The following is a 16,520-nucleotide window of genomic DNA, read 5'->3' as shown; positions in this document are numbered from 1 at the left end:
TTTTTATTTCTATCAGATTTCAAATAAAAAAAAAACATATATTTGGGTTTGCTTTCCCTTTTCTGTGTTATTTAAATAACTGGTTACTCGCAATACAATTAATTGAATCGCTTTTTAAAATTCTTATTTACAAAAATTCCATCAGAAATTCTTTTATTTAAAAAAAAGTACAACAATATGAACAAAATAATGCTTTTTACGCCTGTTTTTTATTTTTATAGAAACTAAATACTGTTGTAGTTTTCATTGTAAAAATTCTATTTAAATAAATCGCGTCTTTATTAATATATTGTTGATTTTTTTTAATTAAAAAATATTTTAATCCTTTCATGATAGTTTATTCTTCGCAATATCATTTAATCGTTTTGTAAAACTGACGTTCATAGATGGAAAAAACGTCACACTAATGACATTTACACTGCTGATTTATAAAATTAATAATAATTAAGAATGTTTTTCTGGCAAAATGCTTTCTGTTTTCAGTGTAAGCATTTATTAATTTAAATTTCATATATACACAGACACCCTAAGATCCGCATCCCGTTCAAAATCATTCTTAATCGCATCTGAAGATTAGAAGTATCTATCAATATATGTAAATTGAACATTAAAGAAATTCCATAAAAATATACTCAATTCATAGAGGAAGCAGTGTTATATTATAGAATAAATGTCGCTATTTTCAATTTAAACAAGTGTCCAAGATTTAGTGATTCGGAATTTTAATGTATGGGAGCTTTCAGTAACAAAGAATCTAAACGTTCGTATACATATAAAAATTGCACATACATGCAATAAATAAGCAGTAGAAGATTATATAATGCATTTATTTTGTAATATATTTAATAATACAAACACTAATATCGAATACGTTAATCCATAATAAATTCTATTCTTACATAGAAAATGAAATAAATCATATTAATAATTTTATATTTAAACATGAAAACACGTAGGACGGTAATGTACTATCATTTATCGTTACGTCGAATTTTCATTTCTACGAATGGCAACGAATAATGCAAACCTTTCCATTTGTACCATTCCACTCCGTCGCCATATGATTTATGAGGGCCGTTCAAGTACAGGCCGTTCAAATTTGAATCATAGCAGCTATTGTACCACCAAGCACCTTTGTAGTAAGCAGCGCAATTGCTCGATGAAGCCTCGTCATTGTCTTTATCAACAGTACTAAATTTTCTTCCATTATGATGCAGTATTAATGAATCACCTGGAAAAAGTGTGATATAACACTATTAAGGTAATAAAATTACACAAACAATAATACAATTTTAAACACGAATATAATCAAAGAGATATTTCAGTTTCATGAGAGGATACTTGAATGTCTGTACTTAAAATTTATTAAAAATATACCGTTACATGATAACGACTTACAAGTACAGTTAAAAAGTGTACACTATAATCGAACGAAGAATCTGAAACTCACCAGCGTCTCCGCTGTATCCCGAAACGTGCAATTGAAACAGTTCTTGCTCATTTCCAATTTTGAACTGCTTATATTGAGCGTATCGACTGTTTCCTTCTTTGTCTTTCATGTCAATTCTAAGGGAATAACTACCTTGGTTGGTTAGAGCATGCAATTTCTCGTTACCTAAAACCAGATTTTAAATTAAAAATTACATCTTACTCTCTTACCTTAAATATATTAAAAACGTTTTATTTAAATTTATGATATTTACCTAACCAGAAATCTTCATCCAAATTTCCAAATCCTCGCGAGTATTCCGTCCAATTTTTTAAGAAATAATTTTGAGGATGTCCAAAATCGCCTCTTCTCTGAAACACCTGCAGATTTCTTTTTATTAAACTAAAATTCATTCATAAAATATTTACATTTTTTCTTATCTTACCGTCCATCCTCCTCCGTCAGTTTCCATGTCACAATATACGTTGAAATTAAGTTGAGTTGTGCCGTTCAAAGGCCATATCTCGTAAATGCCCGATTTACTGACTCCGGTTCCTTTAATCTCGGTACAATCCTTATATTTAGCAACAACTTTTGGAATAATTTCATATTCGGGTGTGATTTTAATTTTATATTCGGGTTTCGTTTTAATTTCATATTCGGGTGTGATTTTAATACGATTTCCTTTTGATAACTGTTCTAAGACTAACAATTACATTTTCAAAGATTAATACTTTATAAAATAAATAAAAAAAACCAACAAAAACAACTTACGATTGTGGATAATTTCGTCAATTATCTTCAGTTTAAATTTAATATACGAATTAAGCTCTTCTCCTGTAACTTGTTCTGAATAAAACACAAATAAGGCGCACAAGTAGTAGTGCATTACTCTCATGTTGAGAAGTTAAATTTACACTTCCTTACTATAAAAAGTACTGCATTATTTTTATAGGAAAACGAAAGGAAAGACAAGAACAGGTGTTGATAAAGATATCAAAAGACTGAATTTTCTAAGAAATTATTACATAATAAAGTTAAGAGTTAGTTTTAAAATATATTTTATAACTTAAATGTTTATGTTGTAATAACTAAAACCCCCACCTTTTATGTATACAAAAAACTTTCACTTTAAATTAATTTTAATATTAGATAGTGTATGTATAGTGTATAATATATATTATATAATATATGCTGCGTACGTGAACACGTGTTATCAATATTACGTAAACGTTTTTTACAAAGAAACGATAAAGTTTCATCACTGGCTGAAAGGGCAAAATGATGAAATGTGTCAGCATAACTCTTCGGGGTACTCGAGACCAGCGCCGTAGCTAGCCTTTTATGCTCCCGATGCGAGAATCTGTAACTACGCCCTAAAACTATGACACAAAACTTGGTCCAGGTCATTTCTGCGCCCCTCAGGGGCTACGCCCTGTGCCTAGGCATCGCTGGCCCCGCCCTAGTTACGGCACTGCTCGGGACAATCGAAAAACTGGAGGAACCTTTCGTCACTCAGCCACTTTATTGTGTTCTTTGCCAAACTTAAGATGGACTTTTAAGGAAGATCCAAGAATACCACAGTTTTGCTTTGTATACTTTTGTAGCTCCCCAAGTTTTATTAGGCGCTCTCAATGGCGTGAGGAAACATGGACAATATCATTTTGACTTTACTCTATGTCAAAAACGAAGTTATGGAGTCCATCTTTCGGATTATTCATTGTAATTTATAGAAAATAGCAAAGTTTAATCAAAATCGATCGATCAAATTTTGAGAAAAACATAATTGTGTAAGCAACGTAGAAGAGGCTTCGCTGATGCTTTATCTCATGAAACAAAAATGAACAAAAGTTAATTCGTCGAAAATGCGTGTTTTGTAATACTATAGGCTCCCAGTTATCCGGGATACATAGGAAAAATATCGTTCCGGTTAATCTGACGACGTTTAAGTCCTAAATGGAAAGGGTAAATCGTCAAAGAGATGTAAAGAAAACAAGTTATAACCTCGATACTTGTAATAACCAACCCAATCATATAGCAATCGGTGTCCGAGCTTTTGCCGATATAGGTGCAATGATCGTCTCTTTTTTTCCAGCTTCACCTCAATTCTAACGCGATGTATCTATTTTAGTTAAAGAAATTACGTCTCTAAGGAATTGTTACATAATTATTTAAATCGTTAGTTTTTAATTAAAATTTAATTTAAGTTTTTTTGAATTTTCATTCTTTCAATCGTCTCTGGTGGCACTAAGACGGCATTTTCTCAAGATTACTTTAAGTTTGGCAATGTCCACAACGAAGCGGCTGAGTGGTGAAGGACCAAGAAGATTCCAGAAGATTACTCATTTTGAAATCCCATTAGTTCGTAATTGTACTGTTGTCTCGGCAGGGGATGGAGAGATTTACACGTTGAAGAATTCTTTTAGTCCGAATTCCTTAGTGTTCGAACTGCAATATGCGTAAGTTAGCTTGTTCGTTTAGATCTGCGATTATCAAACTGGGTCCGCGGTCCTCGAAGTGGTTTTAGGATGACCGAAAAAGGGTCACTACAGGCATAGCAGATGCACCCATCCAATTAAATTTCTATGACTAAGATTTACCATTTTCTGAATAAATAATTATTTGTCAAAAAATATTTTGGTAACGTTAGTCTATATGTTAATTGTAGTTAATTTTTGAAGGGTCCGCGAGCAATCTAAAAAATTGTAAAGAGACCGTCACTCAAGAAATTCTAAAAATATTTCAGAACCATTGGTTTAGTTCAAAGTGCCTCCATGCCATAAGAGAACAGTAGACCAAGAACAGTTCTAATCCGGTCAATATGGCTTTGTTTTTACAGTAACACATTTTCGGGTGTCACCTTACCCGTGGACTACCTGTTTTTCTCTTATCTCATAAAATACGGCTGGGTTTCGAGATTGCCAGATTGGGCTACGAGTAGCAGATTGAGATGAGATATCTGTAGGGCTCTAGGTTACTACATTTGGGCGACTTACTACTTTTTGGAACACTTAAAAAAAATTTGGGCTACATTTCGAGGAATTCGAGGAATATACTATTCGACAAAGGAAAAAATTCATTTGATAAAAGTTCCCCTAATACAATAGAAGCAATGGCACGTTATATCTTCATGGGTGGGTCCCATGAAGATATAACGTGCCAATTGCTTCTATTGTATTAGGCAAATTCGAATTCGTGGACCCCACGTATAGTACATATTGACTTCAGACATTTTTCTTCAGAGAAATTTTTTGGGAAAATATTTTCTTATAAAAGATTGATTTCAGGCCGCCGTTAATGGGGATCTTAGGCAATTACCCTTTTCCCCATAGGATAACATGCCACTGAATAAAAAAAAATTATTGATAAAGTATGCAGAATCATTTATGTGAGATTCGCCTTTACACCCCCTTTATAATTTAAGTCAAATATAAAATTGTTTTAAGCGATGTAAAATTTGTTAAAACTTTGCAGAGAAATGACGTTTCCATGGAGAAAGTTTCGCGTGAATCAGATAGAAAATGGCTGACATTTTGTTTGTCACTTTCCCCTTGCGAATTAACGTCGTTGTTGACCTTAAAATGGCATAAGGTCGTTAAAAATACATATCCTCACTAAATAGAACCTGGAATTTTACCCCTTTGGAAGGTGAGATTTGATTGGGTAAGGGTGAGAAATAGTAGTGATTTTCGCGCCGAATTCAGGGAGTTGACCGAAGGCTTCCGTCGCAGTAGAAGACAAGCTAGGAGTTCTCCATATATCCTTATACATTAGTTCGAATTCGCCGAAAGCTTTCTATCGAAGGAAGGAGTAACTAGCGTTCTCCATATATGTTTAACTAGAAAGTTCGCTAAAAATCTCGCACATAATAATTGGAGTTCACCGTCCGTCTATCTCCCAACGAGAAGACTGAAGGAGTGATCCCAAGGTGATTGAGAATGACGTTTAAGAAGGCGCTCCATAAACTACATAGAATCTCCGATCTACAAACTCCATAGAAAAGCGAGTTTATCAACGCAAAATATAGAACTTTACGAACTTGTTCGAAGACAACGAGTCCACCAAGAATAGAGGTGGTATGTTAATTAATATCATATGTAAACTCTCTCACGTGTATAGCCTGTAAGGTAGATGTTAGTAAGTAAGTTAAATTTTGGTTATTATCCTTATTCTCACGCGCATAATTCTACGTGATAGATAATAGACGTAAGGTAGGAAGATTTGAATTTAAGTATAACTTAATCGAGATTTATAATCCCGGTTCATTATATGTACTTTAATTGTAACTTTTATTTTTGTTTCCATTAAATTTAATTTTTGTTTCGTTAAACATAATACTTTTCGTTTCTAAATCTCTCTCTTTACAAATTCTAGAGAATTTACGCATATAATATGGGAAGTGAAAGTTTGTTACATCTTCCACTTCAAAGGAAGTTCCGCGTGATGCATCCTCTGATAAAATTTCGTTAAAATTTAACAGAATATTATTTTCATTTTAAACAGTAAATTTTACAATTTATTCTATAAATCATCGACCCTAAACTGCGGACTTCACATTTATCTGACAGTCTTGGATGATAATGAAACGTCTCATTTTATGATAATTATTATAAAAACAACCCCATAGTTTCTCATACTTGTGTAATGTTTATTCCAATGTCTCCTATAACAGTAGACCCCCTATAACACGGTAGATAAGTTCAGTGTTATATGAATCCGTCTTGTACGAGTCACTTAAATACATGAGCCAATCACAGCCCGGCACAAGGGCTGTGATTGGCTCATGTATTTAAGTGACTCGTACAAGACGGATTCATATAACACGAAACTTATCTACCGTGTTATAGGGGTCTACTGTATAAAACATTTCTCAACACTTACTTTTCTTATTGATAAAGCACGTAAATAACTATACTCCAGATTATCTTTCAGCAGAATATCTCTTACGTCTTACAAAAATTGTAAAATTTCTCAGATATAAGCGAAGCATTGTGAAAACAATGACAGATATCTTGTAGAATGTATTTTAAATATATTATAGTCTTAAATTTTAGTAATAAATGAATATATACGAGAATTAATATTAAAAAATTTACTTTATTGTTTTCGTGTGAATTGTAAATCTGATAAAATATATATCTTCCTTTTTAAGTGCGATATAGAACTAATGAGGAAGGAGGAAATTAATAACGTCACTCGTATATCCTGAAGATAATTATCCTTCTGATAAATTCATTTCGTTGAAATATGAAAAGGTACATAAAGATAAGAATAATTTTTATAAGAAAGCTTACATTAATTCATATGGACTGGTTACATTTTCAAAATAAAATGGCGGTAAATAGGATGATGTTGCATTGAATATATTCTTTGTGTTTAAATGTTACGTAAGTTTTTAATTTTAATTTTCAACTTATAATAAATTTTCTGTTTTTCTCCTTCATCTGTTAGCTTTAAGCCCTATACAGGCGTTACAGACGTGGAGAAAACCCGGAAAACCCAACGTGACCAGCTCGTCCTGGCGAAGCGCGAAACCACGATCTGTTGGCCACTAGCGAGCCGGTTAGGATAACAGCTATCGATCTGGAAAACCCGAAATCAAATCGGTACGGGTCGAAAATCCACAAAAATTTTTCGGGAAGTGATCCATCACCCACCATCAGGTCGCTCCATTGTGGCCGAAACCATAACGGGCTTGCTGAAAAAGACCTCTCCGTGCCCACAGGGTGGAAAGAGTTAAAAAGATTTCCTGGTGAGCATTCCCCTAGGCAGATCGCTCAAGTGTTGTGTTGCCGTAACTTAACTAAAACAAAGAAGCAAACAAAAAACAAGGTACCCTAACCGCTCGCCCTGTCTGTGGGCATTGTTATATTTTTAGGGGGCATAGTCACTTTATAGCCCCCTATAGCCAGTTGCATTGTTTAGGCATTGCATTTTTATCTGTTTCTTTCTTCTTCCTAATTTCCTTCTCGTGTTATTCCTGCTTCAAACTCTATCTTCGTTTTGATCGCTTCTCTATTATTTATTTTTTTCATAATTCTCTTTATGCATTATAAGTCCTTCCATGTCGATCATGCTTTCTTGATCCTCGCTCTTCAGATTTCCTTATTTATCTACGTCTTTAATATATTTATTTATAAATATTTATCATGTTTCACTAATAAAATTTACAAATTTAATCATTTAACAGCTTATTCAATTAAACATCCATTGATGTTAATCAACATGCAGTTTGTTTGCTTCCTGTACGTCGCTTCCATTCTATTTTCTGGAGATATTTTGGCTAAAAGTATGCTGATTTCATACGAATTGAGAAACGTTGTCGATGCAAATCGCTACCGTAAGTTATTTTCTTAACTCTTCAATATTTTCTTTTATAATTTTTATATGCGCTGATTGATGTGATGTAAAGGTTACGAAAAGAACAAAGACGTTGGTCCGAAATCTGAAGACCTAATGAAACCAAGCGATTGTACTGATATTAAGAATAAATATTTTACTAAATCAGGAATATACGAGATATTGCCAGTGAATAGAACAATTGTGTTTGAAGTATATTGTGACATGGAGACGGATGGAGGTGGATGGACAGTCAGTTAAGATTTAAAAGATTATTTTCAATAATAATACATTCAATACTGTGTAAAAATTGTAAAACCATGTACAGAAAACCAGGTTTACATTTATTAAAAAGTAAACACATTACAGGTATTTCAGAGAAGAGGAAATTTTGGGCATCCTTTCGATTACTTTTTTAGAAATTGGAACAATTATTCAGAAGGATTCGGTAAACTAGATGAAGATTTCTGGTTAGGTATGTGTATATATGTATATTATTTTCTTTACGGGACCCTTCAGAAGTTAACTCTGTTGGCTTCCCGTAATTAGGCTTGTTTTTAAGTAATTTTTTAAAAATTGTGTCGAAATATACACGAATTAAAACAATTAAAATTAAACATTTATATAAATTTATCAGGCAACAACAAACTTCATTCTCTAACAAACCAGGGAAATTATTCACTTAGAATTGACATGAAAGACAGCGAGGGTAATCATGGTTATGCTCAATATCAATATTTCAAGATTGCTAATGAAACTGAGTCATATATGTTGCATGTGGCGGGATACGTCGGAGATGCAGGTAAAACACATTTTCTATTAACACTATCATTCACGTTTTAACATATGATAAATATTTTGAAGTAATTTGAAGTTATTACGTGTAAAATTTGGAAACAATACTAATTGTTAACATAATTACTAATTTATAAACAGGCATGGACATAGACTTATTAATTGGCATGTAAAAGAAAAAGTACATGCCAAGTGGCACCCTGCCATACCTGTATTTATGGTAAATTTCCTGATATACACTGGCTATTGCTTTCGATAGAACTCAGTTAGCCTGTAGACCCCATGTATTGTCTAGCCTCGTGAGATCCTGCTCCTTTTATGGGTTACTTTGGTTTGGGTTTTATTCGTATACACGTGAGGGATATCGTTCATTTTTCGACTCGTCCGGATTCGATTCCGCCCCCCCCCCGAGCGGTAGGCAACTTCAGCCACTCGGCCATAATTAATAAATAAATGTTTATTCATCAGTAGGCCCTATATTATATTCCCAGGCTGCATATATGATAAATATAGAATGATCAGTTAAAGTTCTAAAAATTTGTTTATTTGTTTTGTTTATTATAAAGGTGATGCCTTAGCTAAATATCATAACGAAATGAAGTTCAGCACATTTGACAGGGATGGAGATCAAAATCCGATCTGGAACTGTGCGAAAATTTTTAAGAGTGCTTGGTGGTATAATAATTGCTTTACTTCAAATTTAAATGGACTATATGTTAAAGACCAGAACGAAGGTATGACATGGACTGGCTGGACTGAAATGAAGAATTCTTTGTCTACAGTTGAAATGAAGATCAAGAGAAACCACTAATAATTTTTGTTCCATTATTAGTGGTTTCTCCTATAGTAAATTATTCCAGTGGATTGGTGTAAACCTATTATTTTATCAAAACATCATTCAAACTAATACAGAGTATCTAGTTAAAATGTGTACATACTTCATAGCCCAAAACTCAAAGTTAAACATATTTTTTTTATGTATGAAACTTAGAACTTAGATTTAACGCAAGCAATTGAAGAGACAGATGCAACAATTTCCAGGAGCTTCTTAGAAAACATTTCTATATCACTTAAGGAGGGCATTCAGAAACGTTTTAGAGATGCAAAAACTAACTGTTCCGTAATTTAAAGTTGTTGTTAAATTTTTAGTACACAATGAAACTAAGATACATTGCTATGATTCAGAAAAGAGTCAATCTAGGTTTGGTGCTTCAATAACGAAAAGCCACCAATGAAGATTAGGAGAACAAGATGCGCTAATAAAAAATGGCGGCCACATTTTTGTAAAACAGGACATAAAGCGACAATTCCTCTTGAAAACAGAACAGTGACTGCTGAATACTATACAACAGAATGTATTCCAAAGTTCTTGAAACAATGGAGAAACAAATGTCCAAAATCAGAACAATGCACCAGCATATACGGCTGCTCGAACAAATTAATATTATTATTATTATTATTATTTTTTTGATAGCAAGAACATTATTGCTCCATTCACCGTATTCACTTGATCTCGCATCCTGTAACTTCTTTATATTTCCAAAATTTAAAAATCAACTCCGTAGAACGAAATTTCAGCGTTCAGAACAGGCTGTATATGTTTACTTAGAAGCTTTGGCGCCTACATATAAAGAATGTTGATCTAAGTGTTTTTGTAAGTGGTTTAGACGAGTCATGTAGTGTGTAAGGGGCCATTATTTTGAAAAAACTGAGTAGGCATTTTTGTTTTCATCTTCTGAAAACTGTTTTAACACCTGGATGTCTACGATGCATGGATATCAGCGAGGAAGAATTTGAAACTTGAAATCAATGTTACCTATACGAAAAATTTATTATTTGTGCTTAGATTAGTGTTAAATTATAATAAAACATGTAACAATTAAACAATTTAATTGATATTTTTTCAGGAAATGTATTAAAAGTATAAATCAGCAGTTATCAAAGTGCATTTTATGAAACATCCTGTATAATCTACCTTTATAATCTGTATCTTATATAATGTTGTATCCTGTATAAACACCTTTATATTGGAAATGTAATTACAACTCTTTCCGTCTTGTGGGCACTAAGATAATCCTTTTAGCAAGCCAGACCCACAATGGAGGCCGGGTGGAGAGGGCCAGGCCGGGACCTAACATATTCGGACGGACCACTCCCGAAAAATTCCTGGTTTTTTTCCGATCCGTCCCGATCGATCCTAGGTCCCCCAGAGCGGTAGACCACCTTCTAAGCCGCCCGGCCTTCCGGCCATAAACTTTCATATTTTTCTAATATTTTCGATTGTAATAAACAACAATTTTTAAAAAAGAAATACTACTACTTTGTTTACCATTTTGTTATATAAATACAAAATTTGCATTTAGATTGCAGCATCCTATAAAAATACCGGATGGCCCAAAAGCCAGTTAATCAAGATGTATTAAATTTATTTTATTATGTCTTTAAATCTTGCAACTCAAACGTCATCCACTTATAATTAAGATAGAAGGCCGGAAACTTGAAAACATGCCTAGGTCTTATGATATCGATGTTTCTCGTTACCACGACAATACACACTCAATTCTTGGTTACGGCTCGAATCGAATTTTGTGCATATTTTAAATATGAATGCTGTTAATTTACAAATATTTTTTTGAAATTATAAAATAAATTCTTTTATATTATTAATAAATATGTTTTTAAAATAAAAACCGATCTTCAAATTATGACGTCAACTCGCATAGTTCAGACAATTCACGAACTATTAAAATAAAATTTGTTAAGTTATATCATTTTAAATAATTTTTATTTCAAATTATTATTTTTCATATATTAACATATATATTAAATAAAACTTGGGCTATAAAATAAGCGCCCAAAAATAACCGGAAGTGAATAACGAGGCTAAAATCGTCTGCTACAAATCCGCCATCTTTAAAATCGCACTTTCCTAATGTTTTTCGTCTTTGTTTCATTAAAAGAAAACAGCAACGTAAGTAACTTTGATTTTAATTCCTAATCGTATTTAAAACTGTTTAAGCATTATAAAACTCGTGTTTCTTAAAATATTAAGATAATATTTGTACACTTTTCAACCCCTGTAATGCTCCATAATGTTGTTGCATAAATGCACCCCATTGTAGTAAGGAATGATACACGGCACGTTATCTTATTAATCACGTGTATAACGTACAGAGCATGACAAAAAGCATGGTTCACTATGCAACACTTCAGAAGCAAACATGTGTCGTGGTTTTGAGAATCCAACATTATGTATTTAAATGGTTGTGCACTTACCTGGTCATATCTACATTATGTATTTAAATGGTTGTGCACTTACCTGGTCATATCTACATTATGTAATTTATGGACAGTTCTTTTACAGAAGTCTGCAAACTAGCAGAAAATCAAATATTTTGTTCATTTTTCTTGTGTTGTTTAATATGCAAGTATTTTTATAATGACTTATGAATATATTTCAGAATGTAAAAATGAACAGGCTTGTAGAAGTTTTTTTCGTCTTCCAGAGATGTGTAAAGTATTCATATTTACTTTTAAAACCCATTAAATACACAAAAATGATAATACAAAGTCATTTTATAATTGAATTTCTTCCATAAAAACATGTTGTGAGCTAAAATATTCAATAAATCAAGGTTTCTGTATTTGTCAAAATAGTTTACTCTGTTATATAATACTTATAGATCTTAATCTGAGTAATATAAATATAAAACTTTGGTAAAATTTTAATATCTGAAAATTTAGATAGTGACAGAACCAGCTAGTATTTACAATTAATGAACAAATTTGATTAAACTGGTTTAAAAATAATTAACTTTATTATAGTTTATTTTAATTTGTAATTTGTACATTTTGAAATACTAATTAAGGTAAGAAGTAATAATGTAAAATTTATAAATTAAGAAAACTAATTTTGTTAGATACAAAAATAAACATTTCAATATTAAACAATTCTATGAATTTATGGTAATGTTCCTCACTTTTTATATGTATAAAAGTGATAAAAAGTATTAAAATGTTAAAATCGATTTTAAAGTTAAAATAAATTTTAATTAGAAAAATCAATTCATATATTTAACATTTAACACTAGTAAAACAGTTATTATTACTGCTCATTATATTTAATTTATTAAAGGAATTTCATTTTTAATTATGTTCATCATTTATTTTAATAATCATAATAAATTTTTCCTTTACACCATTTTCAAATCAACATTTATAATTTTTCATAAATATAGAAATTTCATCATTTAATATTGTATAAATATTTAGCATTACATTAATCTTATAATACATTTATATTTTAAAAAAATAGTGGCCATCAATACAAGCAAACAAAAGAACTGCTATCAGATTTGCAGACATTGAGGCCCTAATGACATAATCACATGTTAATCACATTTTTTTAATTGGCAATTTAGATAAAGCAATACTTTTAAAACCTGAACTTTATGTTACAGATCAATCACAATATTTATAACTTACTTTTTAAGCATTTTAAAGTAACCGTAATAAATTCAAAGTTAGCAGTTATCAAATTAGTTTTTCCATATTGAACATACACACAGAAGTTACGTAGTTGGTAAGTAAATCAGCAATAATGTCTATAAGAAATGTTAAAATTTAATTTTTCTTATTTAATAGTATAAGATGAAATCTGAAATCAAACAATTGCATTTCTTTTTTTTTTTTGATTGCAATGTGAAATATCAGAATTAAATGTTTTTTTTAATTTATTGAATTTCAAATTAATAATTTCAAACAGAAATTCAATATATACCATATGAAATACTCACAATTAAAACTGAAAGACAGATTATTTTCATATACAAATTCACACATTGCAATAAATCATATATATATATATATATATAGATATATACTATAATATTTATAGTTTTCAAAATGTGTGAAAATCTTTAGATAAATGAACAAAGCACAACTAGCCAAATATTTTGTACATATCAAATTCATATTATTTGGTTTATAAGGGTCTAAATGTCAGCATTATCATCTGATCTTTCAAAATACCCCACACCAAGACTTCGAATTAAGAAAGCTTTATATTAAATCTCTCCTAATAAACAACAAAATAAAACTATATATTATGATCATTTTGTACATTCAAAGTTATATTATACAAATCTTAATTATGAACCTTAAACTTATTGATATAAATTTTCCTTCATTTATTATGTAATAAAATTAAATATTCGAATAAACTTTACATTTTCATAGTTCGAGCTCTTGTTAAATTTTTATTATTATTAGCGAAATTAAAAAAATGGATGGAACTTTAGTTTTTATTTATTTTGAACACATCAAATTTATTTCAATTTTCTTTTTTTTTTTAAACAAATGATCCATTCAAATATATTGCTTAAAATGATTCATTCTGATAGAAATAAATTAAAACAACACAAACTACATTCAATCATATTGATTAACTATCCATAATCATTTAGATGTTTTCATGTAATGTAAATCACCTGAGATCTATCATTTGTAATATGATATGACTGAATGAGTCATAAAAAAGTGCAAAAAGATAATAGTCACAAATGAAAAGGGAAAAAACTAAAAAAGACCTAAGTACATTGATATCCTCTCTAAAATATTTATATCTTAAATTTCAAAATTAATGCATAAAAGTTTATAGCAACTTTTCATTTGATGGTAAAATTTTATCTATATTATACTAGATGAATTTTAGATTTCTTACATTAATAGCTGCTATAATTCTGGCTAAATATCTTCAAGAGTTATATAAAAACATAATACGAGTTATATAAAATGAATTTATTTACAGTTTTATATAAAATAAGTTTATTTACAATTTATAACAAGTTATATTATAAACAGAAGATTTTTTTAATATAAACAGAAATATTAAACAGAATATTTTTATAATTATAATTCTAAAACTAAATTTTTTTTTATGGAATGACAAAATTACATATTTTCTTGATGATATGGTTCAAAGCATTTTGCACATAAACAGACATTGCAATAAGTACATTCCCAAGAGCTTTCTATGCATCGATTCGAAATAGTTTTACGATTGTGCCGCCGACACTGTACGCACGTTCTCTTTCGCCCATCAATTTTCACCTTTTTATGCAGATGCACATTTCCTTCGGTAATCGGTGCAATTACTTCGCTAACTCTACCCCTTCTTTTGCGGCTGCTGAAATTTCTTGACAGGCCGTCGATGACCTGAAGTCTGAACTGCCGGACATCCATCCTTTTCTTTGTCGAAGGATTATTGGTCAGAACATATAAATAATAAGCATTTTGTAGGGTGGTATCCAGCAAAAACCAAAATAGATAAAACCACCACTTAGCTGATTTTCTTGAAATATTATATATTCTGTTTTGATCAACAAAATTAAATGCACCCATAAACTTATTAAAATTTGAATAAACAGTAGGGCATGTAGAAGGTGCTATATTCAGTTCCCCTCCTTTACTTCTTTTCATGTATGTGATACCCATTTTCTCATTGGTAGAAACAATGTTTATGGGTTTATTATCATACCAAGTTGAGTATAGTAAATTTGGACATTCTTTGCATTGCTGAACAAATATTTCATTTTGGTTACATTTTAATGCTTTTAAGGTTGTGGGAAGATACCTTCTGTTAGGAAATATCGTTCCACAGGCATAAATATTTTTCGCAAGCAGATCTATCATCAATTGTATACTTGAAAAAACTCTATTGAAATACAAATGATGAAATGGTTGATGCAGAACATGTGTCAACTGCATTACAACATCATAACCCTGTCCTTTCCCACTACACGGTATTGTGTCATTTCCCCCAAAGCATACTTCAAAATTATACACATATTCATTATTTGATGTGCAAAGCATCCAAATTTTCAGCCCATGTTTTGCCATATTCAATGGTTTATATTGTACTACTCCTGAACGCCCTTTGTACTTAAACAGTGCTTCAGAGATCAAAAGATTTTGAGGAGGAGAAAGATATATTTGATAATTTTCTTTCAGAAAAGACATAAATGGCTCCAATTTTTGAAGCAAATTAAATTGAGGATTTTCTCTTGGCAATTCTTTTTCTCTGTTAGATAAATGAAAATATTTGAGTATTCTCTGAAAGCGATTTCGTGGCATTAGTTTCTTTATCATCTCGTTCCCAAGCGCGGGATGGCTAGACCAATAATAGTGAACTGCAGGCAATTTTACTATACCCATAATAAGAATAATTGAGATTACAGCCCATATTTCTGATGTCGATTTTATTGGTGTCCATAATTTATCAATTATACCAGTACTTTTGGCAACAAATTCTGCATATTTGTTTGTGTTTATTCGAATGTCTTCTGCCATATTTTCCGTGAATAACAATTTGAAATAAGAATGACAAGGAGAACCAGGCGGTAGATTATGTACAGGACCTGAATTATTCTCAAAGCTGCTCAAAAATATTTTACTATTATCCACATTTGAGGACCAAGAAATAAAAGGATTTTCCAACAATGGAGATCCTGTTAATGTTGACGTAGATGCACTTGTATCTGCAACATTTTGAAAAAGTTCTTCGGAAATAGAATATAAATCAATTTCTTCATCATCACTTTCAATATCAGCTTCATACAATAAATCACCATCACTGTCATTGTGAACACTTCCATCTTCATCATCATCACTTTCAAATAAAATTTGCTGCAGTTCTTCTTCATCTGAAAACATTCAAATACATAGTTTTTATAAAAATGATTAATATCATCTACAAGTTTATATTAAACTGAAACATAATTTCAAATGTCAGAAAATATCAATATGATAGCTTATTAAGCTATAAAATACAGAATTTATAAAAAAAAGTTTCAAATTTGAAGATCTAGCAATTTGTATTGATATAATGCATTCCCAATTAAAGATAATTCATTAATTTCTGTTCAAATAAATTAAAATTTAAATTTCACTGAAAATT

The 16,520-nt window shown here is 30.9% G+C and overlaps 3 protein-coding genes across 4 annotated transcripts in view; 1 reads left to right on the top strand and 2 right to left on the bottom strand.

Moving 5' to 3' along the window:
• Positions 1 to 809: 809 nt before the first annotated feature.
• On the bottom strand, positions 810 to 2,406 carry LOC136971116 (techylectin-5A-like). Its single transcript, XM_067265593.1, has 6 exons — positions 2,204 to 2,406; positions 2,106 to 2,134; positions 1,875 to 2,057; positions 1,704 to 1,809; positions 1,451 to 1,615; positions 810 to 1,231 (listed from the first exon to the last, which is right to left on the bottom strand). The coding sequence occupies exons 1-6, from the start codon at positions 2,325 to 2,327 to the stop codon at positions 972 to 974; spliced, it is 867 nt and encodes a 288-aa protein (XP_067121694.1). The 5' UTR covers positions 2,328 to 2,406; the 3' UTR covers positions 810 to 971.
• A 4,275-nt stretch (positions 2,407 to 6,681) lies between these two features.
• On the top strand, positions 6,682 to 9,431 carry LOC136971127 (techylectin-5A-like). The gene is made up of 6 exons (XM_067265605.1): positions 6,682 to 6,766; positions 7,620 to 7,769; positions 7,842 to 8,020; positions 8,138 to 8,243; positions 8,406 to 8,570; positions 9,130 to 9,431. The coding sequence occupies exons 2-6, from the start codon at positions 7,643 to 7,645 to the stop codon at positions 9,372 to 9,374; spliced, it is 822 nt and encodes a 273-aa protein (XP_067121706.1). The 5' UTR covers positions 6,682 to 6,766; positions 7,620 to 7,642; the 3' UTR covers positions 9,375 to 9,431.
• Positions 9,432 to 14,347: 4,916 nt separating this feature from the next.
• Positions 14,348 to 16,520, bottom strand: part of LOC136971115 (piggyBac transposable element-derived protein 4-like) — a 47,288-nt gene continuing 45,115 nt past the window's right edge. For both annotated transcript variants that reach the window (XM_067265592.1, XM_067265591.1), the window contains exon 6: positions 14,348 to 16,266. In XM_067265592.1, the coding sequence (XP_067121693.1) occupies positions 14,516 to 16,266 (1,751 nt within the window). In that variant the 3' untranslated portion in view covers positions 14,348 to 14,515. The remainder of the gene's footprint in view (positions 16,267 to 16,520) is intronic.

This window comes from Centruroides vittatus, unplaced genomic scaffold (assembly GCF_030686945.1).
Source record: "Centruroides vittatus isolate TY-2023 unplaced genomic scaffold, ASM3068694v2 contig_2328, whole genome shotgun sequence".
In the NCBI taxonomy this organism is placed as follows: domain Eukaryota; kingdom Metazoa; phylum Arthropoda; class Arachnida; order Scorpiones; family Buthidae; genus Centruroides; species Centruroides vittatus.
This window is presented reverse-complemented; position numbering and strand designations above follow the sequence as displayed.